General features: G+C 41.0%; 1 protein-coding gene across 1 annotated transcript; it reads right to left on the reverse strand.

Annotated features, from left to right (window-relative positions):
- Window positions 1–711: 711 nt before the first annotated feature.
- RGS4 (regulator of G protein signaling 4) lies at window positions 712–8,943 on the reverse strand. The gene is made up of 5 exons (XM_061120225.1): window positions 8,808–8,943; window positions 5,915–6,019; window positions 5,534–5,595; window positions 4,780–4,946; window positions 712–4,390 (listed from the first exon to the last, which is right to left on the reverse strand). Exons 1-5 carry the CDS (start codon window positions 8,849–8,851, stop codon window positions 4,151–4,153), a joined length of 618 nt encoding a protein of 205 aa, XP_060976208.1. The 5' UTR covers window positions 8,852–8,943; the 3' UTR covers window positions 712–4,150.
- Between the last annotated feature and the right edge of the window lie 312 nt (window positions 8,944–9,255).

Raw genomic sequence — 9,255 nt, forward strand, 5'->3', positions numbered from 1 at the left:
TCTTGATTGGAGAATCCCATGTACAGAGGAACCTGATGGGCTGCAGTCCGTAGGGTTGCAAAGAGTTGAACACAACTGGAGCAACTTAGCATGTACACATATTGTATCTCTAGTATTTATTTATCTTATAACTGAAAGTTTGTACATTTTGACCATCTTTGTCACCATACAAAAATATTAATTATTCTTGACTATATTCCCTACACTGTGTATTTCATCCCCATGACTAAATCATGACTCATTTATTTGGTAACTGGAAATTGGTAGCTCCTAATCTCCCTTACCTGTATTAGTCATCTCCCCACCACCCTCTCCCCTGACAGCCACTTGTTTGTTCTCTGCACTTATGACTCTATTTTATTTTGTTATGCTCACTCATTTACTCTGTTTTTGTTCTTTTGTTGTTGTTTTTTGTTTGTTTTTTAGGTTCCACAAATAAGTGAAATTGCTTTTTCCTGTCTGACTTATTTCACTTAACATAGTACCCCCTAGGTCTATCCATGTTGCTGCAAATGCCAACATTTCATTCTTCTTTATGGCTGAGTAATATTCCACTGTGTATTTATATACCAAATCTTCTTTATCCATTCATTCATTAATAGACACTTAGGTTGCTTCCGTATCTTGGCTATCGTTAATAGTGCTGCAATGAATATAGAGGTTCATACATTATTTTCAAATTAGTGGTTTCTTTTTTTTTTTCTCTAGAAAATACCCAAAAGTGGAATTGCTGGATTGTATAGTAGTTCCATTTTTAATTCTTTGAGAAACCTCCATACTGTTTTCCATTTTGGCTATACTAATTTACATTCCCACCAACAGTACATGAGGATTCCATTTTCTCCATATCCTCACCAAAACTGTTAACTTTTTGATAATAGCCGTTTTGACAGGTGTGAGGTGATCTCTCATGGTTTTGATGTGCATCTTCTTGATCATGAGTGATGCTGAGCGTCTTTTCATGGGTCTATTGGCCATCTGTATGTCTTCTTTGGAGAATATCTGCTCAGATCCACAGCTTATTCTTTTAGACACTGTGTGTGTGCATGTGTGTGTATGTGAGTGTGGGGTTTTTGCCACTTTATTTTTTAATTGAAAGATTGTCGCTTTACAAAATTTTATTGTGTTCTGCCAAACAGGGGCTCTGTCACAACCTATTTTTTAATTGGGTTGTTCTTTTCTCTTTTTGATGTTGAATTGTATGAACTGCAACCTCACACACTCTGTGAGAGTCTGACACACCTAGAGTGTGTGAGAATGTTGACAGCTTTGTGCATTTTGGAGTTGCAAGAGCTTCCTTTAAATGTTTATGAGGAGTTTGGATTTCTTTGTGTATTTTTATTAGTATACAGTTCATCGTTTTCATTGGATCCTTGAGGATCTATTCCTCAAAATAGCATAAGACCCTTTTTCCCTAACACCTTGTAAGCATGAGAGAGGCAGGGGAGGCGGAGGTCTCCCGACGATAGCTATGACTGTACATGTGAATGTTCTGTGACGTTTTTCCTAGGGAAAAGAATGTGTCAAAGAAGAAAAGCGTTCTGACAATTTTGGCAGGGATGCATTTATCAGGCGTCTGTGGCCCCCCTGCTCCCCCTCAGTCTCCTGCTTCCCTCTTCTCTCCGTCAGGCTGGAAACGGTGGGAGAACCACTGTTGCTATGGGTGGTGAACTCTATTCCTTGAGAACTTACTGAGGACCTGCAAGCGAGCCGCCAAATCTGCTCAGCAAAGTCTCTGAAGCCAAGACTGCCTCAGTTCTCTGAATAAAGGCAGACAGAGCAGTGGCAGGAACCAAGACATAAACAATTTTCATTTCCCACTTTCTTTCCCAGAGCTGGCATGGGAGAGAGAAAAACCTGGCTATTAGCCATTTTCTACACTTGCCCCACACTCTGCTACTATTTCTCATAACATGTCTCTGTGGATCATTAATGTGTTTGCAAGCAGATAGTTTTGCATGAAGTATTTATTTACCCTTATTATTAAGTTGTGTGTGTTTCACTGGAAGTATCTACTCTGAGGCCATTAAAGCACACGATGATAAAAACAGGCATGCACATGGAAGGAGTATTCTGTCCGTGGACCATGAGCCGGTAAGCTCAGCATGCCAAATAGTGATGAAATAAGGAGGAAATGCAATGGAAAAACACACTTGAGAAATGTATTACATAAAATAATTTACTTCTCATTCAGAATGACCTTCCAGACCTATTGGTGAGACAGCAGTCTGTGCGTACAGATAACAATCTGAAGATCATGACAGTTCTAATAGGGCAAGACCAATAGAGTTACACATTTGGATCCTGGAGTTAATTAGAGACAAAGTGTGGAAATGTGTATAACAGAAAGAGACACTGATGAGGAACTCTGGAGGCATGGAAAGCAAATCTGCTAGAGATACAGAAAGGGAAACCTATAAATTTAATACAAGAGACTTCTATACACACACTTCAATGTCTTCATTTTATAGCCCAGTCTATTGGCTTAAAAATCACAAATGTGTCCATGTTTGTAAGTTATACCGGAAGAATCAGTGCAGTGTTCATGCATGCATATGTGTGCACTTCAAAGGCAGTAATTTTAGAAGAATGAGAAGAAAATTACTTCCTGGCCATTCATTAATAATTCAGGTGATATCTTGCACCTCCGTTTATAAAACAATACAATAATAAAAACATTATACAAAACATCATAAATAACATAAATGAGACATTTTCAAGTATTTCATGTGCCTTGGAAAATTCTAAACAGTAGTTTAAAATTGATCTCCTTTTTTTTTTATCCCTTTTCTCTCTCATTTCATCTCAGAGCCTAAAATGAAATGCTTTCAGCCCCTGTTAGTCCTGATGTCTGGGATTCAATGAGCCAGATTCCATCTTCAAAAGAGAAATTTATGCGGGCTTTTCAGTTTGTGAAAACATGTCCACCCCTTATAAAATGTAATCTTTCCCCTGATGCTGGTTTATAAGGAACAAGTATATAGCCTAGAGCCATTATGGGGGAAAAAACAACCACAATGAATTAAGGAGCTTCATCTAATGGCTAAAGTTCTCAGGGAAAAACAAAATGAGAAGAGCACCTTAATCAAGAGAGGAAAACAGAGTAGGGCATAAGAACATTAACCTTTAAATTCTGTGCCCGTAATAAACCAGCATTCTATAGTAGGTAGAGCGGGCAAGGCTTTACCTCTGTTTCTTCATTCAGTTCAAGCACTCCTCCTCCAACTCCACACCAACCTGGCTGCTACTATGCATCAAGCACCCAGGCAAAGAAGGGGAGGCCAGCAGCCCGGGGGTTCAAAGGTGCCGCTAGTGACAACCAGCCAAAGACAGCACTGTGTCAAACAGGCACAACATTTTTTATGTTCGCTCCTTAGAATACTATCCAACTTGGAAGCTGTCGGTGGTTAAATGAAGCATGAAGTCCATGCTTCTCCAGCAAGACTCACGGAGTTTTACAGAATCAACTTTCCACAGGTTAGCATTCCTTTTGTAGCCTGCAGGGCAGCTGGTTTATTTTGCTCTGTTCAGTTGCAGAGTGAAAGACAGGGGATCAGAACATGCATGTAAGTATGTTCACACAGTCTAGTTATGAGCACCTAGGGTCTCTCTTGTCTATTCTTGCAGAAATATATATGTATGTATACATGCATACATATATACAGGCTGCAGGTATGTATATATATGTGTATATATACATATACATATATATACACACACATGCACACACAGAGATACATAAAACAGATCAGCCCCATCTAAACATCTCAAGACTGGTTAACAGAACACATGTGCCTGTGGATGTCACGTGATGTGTACCAACCGCTCACCAACCTAGCTGAGGTCACACTGTTGGCAGGAGAGAACGGCCAAGTCTTTGAATCCAGACCCACAAGGCCATTATCCAGATATCTGCTCACATGGCACACCAAAAGAAATCTGAGACAACTGGACTGGGATGAGGTCCTGCCCTGATGAACACCGAAATGTAACCTAGTTTTTGTATGGGAGTGACTCACACATAGCCAGCAGCGTGAACACTAGACTGCAAGGTGGAAAAAGCACTGGTGCTTAATGAAGGTCAACATGTGGCCTCAGGTTTTCCGGGCATAGAGTCTTGGCATCTCAGCCTCCCACTGCTGAGTGAGAGCTAGGCACACTGGCGGACCAGGGAAGGGCAGTCCGTGGAGCTCTTTGCTCCTTTCTGCTTCTCTGACCCACAGCTGGAAAGGCTGACCAAGTCAAGGTAGAATCGAGATTTGAGGAAGCGGCGGTATGAATCCTTTTCCATCAGGTTGAAAATCTTCTTCTGAGCCTCATCGAAGCAAGTTATCGTGGGCTCCAGCATGTTCCGGCTTGTCTGCTCTCTGGTGCAAGAGTCCAGGTTTACCTGAGGGGCAGAGGCCAGGGGTCCGTTACACGTTTTACCCCATTAGGATGGGAGGTCGTGAGCTTTGTACAAGTGTGCACCCTCTATACCTCAGGAGTGAATGAAAGGACACTTGGCTCCACCCTGGCACATGTGAGAGAACCCAAGGAAATAACTCCCATTATTTCTCATAAACTGGGAAGATTCATTCAAAAAAAATGCATGAAGGGAGATAATCTTAGTCATCTAGATGAAGAGCTTTTTACTTAAGGAACTTACTTGAGGCTGTCAAGATTATAACAACCTGCTCCACTGTTGCAGCTTTAACTCACATCATCTAAGGATCCATGTTACTGAATGTCTAGAAGGATTCTTTAAGATCGATACAGTTCTCTTCCATCTATACCTACCTCTTTGGTTGCCTGGACCGATATGAATTCATTATAGATCTTTTTGGCCTTGGGACTTAGTTTAGAGGGTGATTTGATTTTCTTGTATTCTTCACAGCTGATCCAGAAGTCAATGTTCTCCTCACTGTACTCAGACTTCAAGAAAGCTTTGAAAGCTGCCAGCCCACCTGGGACAGAGGAGAAAGAACCAGAGTTGTCATCGCACTGGTGGACACTGCATTGCAAATAAAGCTGGGGTACTTGAGGGAACAAAGCATTGGTTCAAATAGTTCCCTATCTCCCCTGTTGGAGGGATTACTGAGGGTCAGATAATTCTAATCTATGTTTGGTATCTGCTGGATAACATGTATACTGAGTGTTTCTTGCTCATGGTTTGAAGTTTCTTTGGGGAACATTTTATGCTTCTGAGATACCTATGCTGCCCTTAGTTGCCAAAGTGAGTTTGGGAAGAGAAACTGAGGTCAATTCTGAAAGAAACCTAACTATTTGGAGTTTTTCCTCTGCCCTTTTTTGATGTGGTGAGAAAGATGGTTTTCCACATGGACTATGTATGAGCTTTCCATTGTATATCACAAAGATCTAGGGTATGGTAAAACTTTAAGGGGACTAATTTTTCTGAGCCTGAAATTTAGGAAAAACCCAAGCCTTTCTGCAATTCCTATCAGATCAAGTGTAGTATGAAATAACTTGTCTATCCAGCATGCTTTATCTTCATCTTGGGGAGTGGTGGATGGTGGGAAGTTGTCATACTTACATTCATGACTAATCAGGTTTTCCAGTGATTCAGCCCATTTTTTTACTTCCTCATGGCTCACCCTAAAGACATTGGAGAAAAAGAATAATTTGAATGCTAAGATATAAAATGGGGGCAAAACATGTACGATTTTGAATAAAATGCAGAGATTTTATTTTTCATCATAACAATGAGACCTGTTGTTGAATAGGGCAATCTTTCCACTAGATGATGGAAATTTCAAATACAACCATGATCTTCGTGAAGCAGATCCATGAAGAAGGCCTTCATGATCCAAATCTAGGTTAACTAGTGACACATAGCTTCTTTTTCCCTCACAGAGCATCTCTGTCATCAGATAGTTAATGCTCAGTGGCTCTTCGCCAAAGCCTTTTCTCTTACCTCTGACAAATCACCACTTTGTCCTTCTTGCTGTGTGAAGAATTATGTTCACAGGAATCTGACTTCTGCAGCAGGAAACCTAGACGATGCTTCATATCTTTGGCACTGCACACGAGAAGGGGGAGAAACAGAAAAATGACACTCAGTTCTTTTAAAAAGATACTTTAATGGTACGGTTCAAAGGGTCCATTACTAGTAAAGAGGCAGTTTATTTAGGAAATAGGAGTTGAGGCTGGCAGGAACTCTCAGGAAAATGAGATTCCACCTCTACTTCTCCCTATGACTCACTGCAAAACTTGGAGCTGAGCCTCCTTCATCAGTAACTGGATTTCTGACCCTTCAGTCCACCTGTAACCCTGTTACACTTAGGTATCACTTAGGTATCTTCAGTAGAAACATCATGAAAACTTGACAGTTTTCTAAGTTTTAGGAATTGAAGAGCAGGGAACTGTTAAATATGGCATCTGGTTGTTGCATGCCACCTTCTGGAGGGTGGCTGCTATTTCCATCTGCCTCATTGTTAGGAGAGGAATGTAGGAGCACCTCAGGAATTAAAGGTTTGTTCCATTTCAGCCTGAATGTGGTGAGCAAGTTACGTGATGGGACATACAGGGATGCGAGCGGCTCCAGCAGAGAGCAGGGGGAATGAGGGGGTTAACACAAAAGCTCAGGCTGAAACCTGAGGTCCTGCAGGCTTGTTGTAAAGACTCTCCTGCTTTCCCTTGAAATATCTACACTCTAAGGATATTTATACTATGAAGGACACTGGGACTGGAAAACAATAACAAGGAGAAGCGTGTAAGAGTCGTCACTGAAGCTCGTGACTAGAGCAAAGCCTCCAGCTTATGGCCACTGTTTAATAGGTAGCTAGGGCATGGCAGCGCACACGACTTACTAAAAAAGGGGGGCCCCTAATAAGCTTTTAGCTCAACTTTCTCACTCTTTATTTATTCTTTTGCTTGGATCTCCTTTTCTATAAAAGCAGAGACATGGTTTTAAAGTGAAAAAATGTCATTTTGAAAGAAATGAATGACTAATTGAATGACTAGATGTCTCTACTTAGAGGAAAATAAAGCCACGAGGATAAAAGGACATTTTAGGATGGCTACTAATATATTAGTGCCTTAGCTATGTGCATTTCTCCAGGAAGTCTGAAATCCATTATGCTCTTGTGCTGCCCTTAAAACAGTACTTTTTCTCCCCCCACCCCAAGATTGTTCTTCTTTCTCTGTTTCCTCCACTGCTCATGGGATACAAAGTCTTTCTTAACAATAGCAAAATCTAAGCATGAAGCCTAAGGTGATAATGTAAGCATATTGTGATCTCATATTTCCATGTGCCAGGTCTGGCTGAGATCTGACAGTTATTGACCAATACAGAGTCATTTCATGAAGACCTGGAAGTATGCTTAGCAAGAACATTACACTTGTCCTTATGACACGATAGAACCAAAGAAATAAAAACCAAAATGACTCCAGCGACCTCGGAAGTAAGAAATCTAGATGTGATCTGCACTCCACCACCCACCACCTATGTGACCTTGAGCCTTTCCCAGTCCCTCCGGAGCCTCAGGCACCAGCGTGAGAATGAGGGTGATTCAAGTCCAGCAGTGAGGAGAGGGGAGAGCAGTGCCCCCTGCTGACATACACTTTCCCTCCCCAGGTTAGCCTCAGCTCCTGAGAGTAAAGCTCTAGAGCAATTACTTATCTGTCTCCTGAGCAAAACTTTCACCTGACATTCCTGTGTTTTGCATGATTAATTTTATATCTGAGTTAACTGAAGCTTGGATTGATTTGCCTTATTCAATTCAGGAAATTAATGATGAAGGTCAGAGCCACTGTTTTCATAAGCACTCTCTGCCAGATCCTCCTGCTTCATTTGAAAGCAGCCACAGAAGAATGGGGAAAAAAGAACATTTTTTCGTGTTCCTGAATGACAGGAGGTAAACTCTTTAGGACTGTATTTAAAAAGTGTGCTTTCTGAGATAATTCTAAGTTAAAATTTAAGGTGATTTCTATTTGCAGAGGAACATGAAAAGGGGTAGTACACCTACAAAATGACTTTTTACTTTTAACTTTAAGGTGAAGTCATGTAAAAGACAGTTTTGTATTTTTTCAGCTAGCTAATATATGAACATCCTATGAAAGCATTTATTAGTACTTTTTTTTTTTTTTTAAGGCAAAGACATAGGAGCAGCTGCATATCTTTAAGTTTGTTTACTAATCAAGAGACAGTAAATTGATAAAACAATGCCTCTAAAGTGAGACTTTCCACAGAACCCTTAGCTGATTGGTTATGATCAGTACTTGACAACTACATAGCATTTCCAGAACTAGAGTAGGGAAAGAGATAAGGGAGATCTAGTTTTGAGACTCTTATTTTACTGCAGCATTTGCTTTGAAGAACAGAGAGTGAAAGACACTGGAGCATCCCACAAATAGCACAGTGCCTTTCTGGTGATGTAGCCAAACTTCAGTCTGGAACATCCTCCCCAAAGTGACATTTAATATACCATCAGAAAGCCCAGACCCATGATTCCATGTTCCTCAGTGATAGTCAAATAGCAGTAATCACAGGTAGCGATATTATAGACCACTGTTCATAGTCCAAAACCTGATATCAGTCCTTAATTAGAACTAGCTGGTTAGAGGAGTACAAGAGTCTTCAAAATCAAGGTCATAGAAAACAACATATAGGATGCCAAAATCTGGAGTGAACACTTCCTAAGTCACAATTTCTTGCTAGTTTTAAAGGAAAGCTAGGAGGTCGAAGATTTCTGCATCACGTTGTTCCTAATCCAAAGAACCAGGTTAGTAAGTAGAACATGCAAATAACTTAAAGTCTATTTGAAAGTTTAACACAGTCTGGTTCAGTGGCTGAATATAAATCTTACCTCCTTAAGCAAGAAGCCGGCAGACCCGCAAGTCCTTTGCACATCTTGTGTAGTGTGGGATTCACGACAGGAAAGAACTGCCGCAGGAGGAGCTGTGGCTTCTGTTCTGAGCGCACTTTGCCTTTCCTCGGGTAAAGATACCGTCAGAATCCTCTGAGCGTCTCCCTCCCAAGCCTGTAGGGGTCTCTTTTATAGTCCAGCAGCGACCGTCCAGCCAATCAGATAGCAGGTCTGTAATACCAGCTCCTCTCAGCCTCCTTCTGGCTCTCCATCCTCTGCAAGAGATAAGGAAGAAAGGACTGACGCAACAATGCAAAGTGAACGAGCAGAAAAATCCTCCTGCAAAATAGACACACAGAAAATATAAACTTGCTTACTGTCTGTAAGGCTGTCTCAGGTCTCAAACTTCCAGGAAAGGAAATAAGAAGTGTACAATGCTTCAAAACAC

This window comes from Dama dama, chromosome 20, assembly GCF_033118175.1.
Source record: "Dama dama isolate Ldn47 chromosome 20, ASM3311817v1, whole genome shotgun sequence".
Lineage (NCBI taxonomy): Eukaryota > Metazoa > Chordata > Mammalia > Artiodactyla > Cervidae > Dama > Dama dama.

Excerpts from the sequence above, each read along its gene's own strand:
- RGS4 (XM_061120225.1), bottom strand. The coding sequence starts at position 8,851 with ATGTGCAAAGGACTTGCGGGTCTGCCGGCTTCTTGCTTAAGGAG. Across the intron at positions 6,020-8,807 it reads CCGGCTTCTTGCTTAAGGAG|TGCCAAAGATATGAAGCATC; the intron begins GTAAGATTTATA and ends TCTCGTGTGCAG. Across the intron at positions 4,947-5,533 it reads AAACCTGATTAGTCATGAAT|GTGGGCTGGCAGCTTTCAAA; the intron begins GTAAGTATGACA and ends CCTCTGTCCCAG.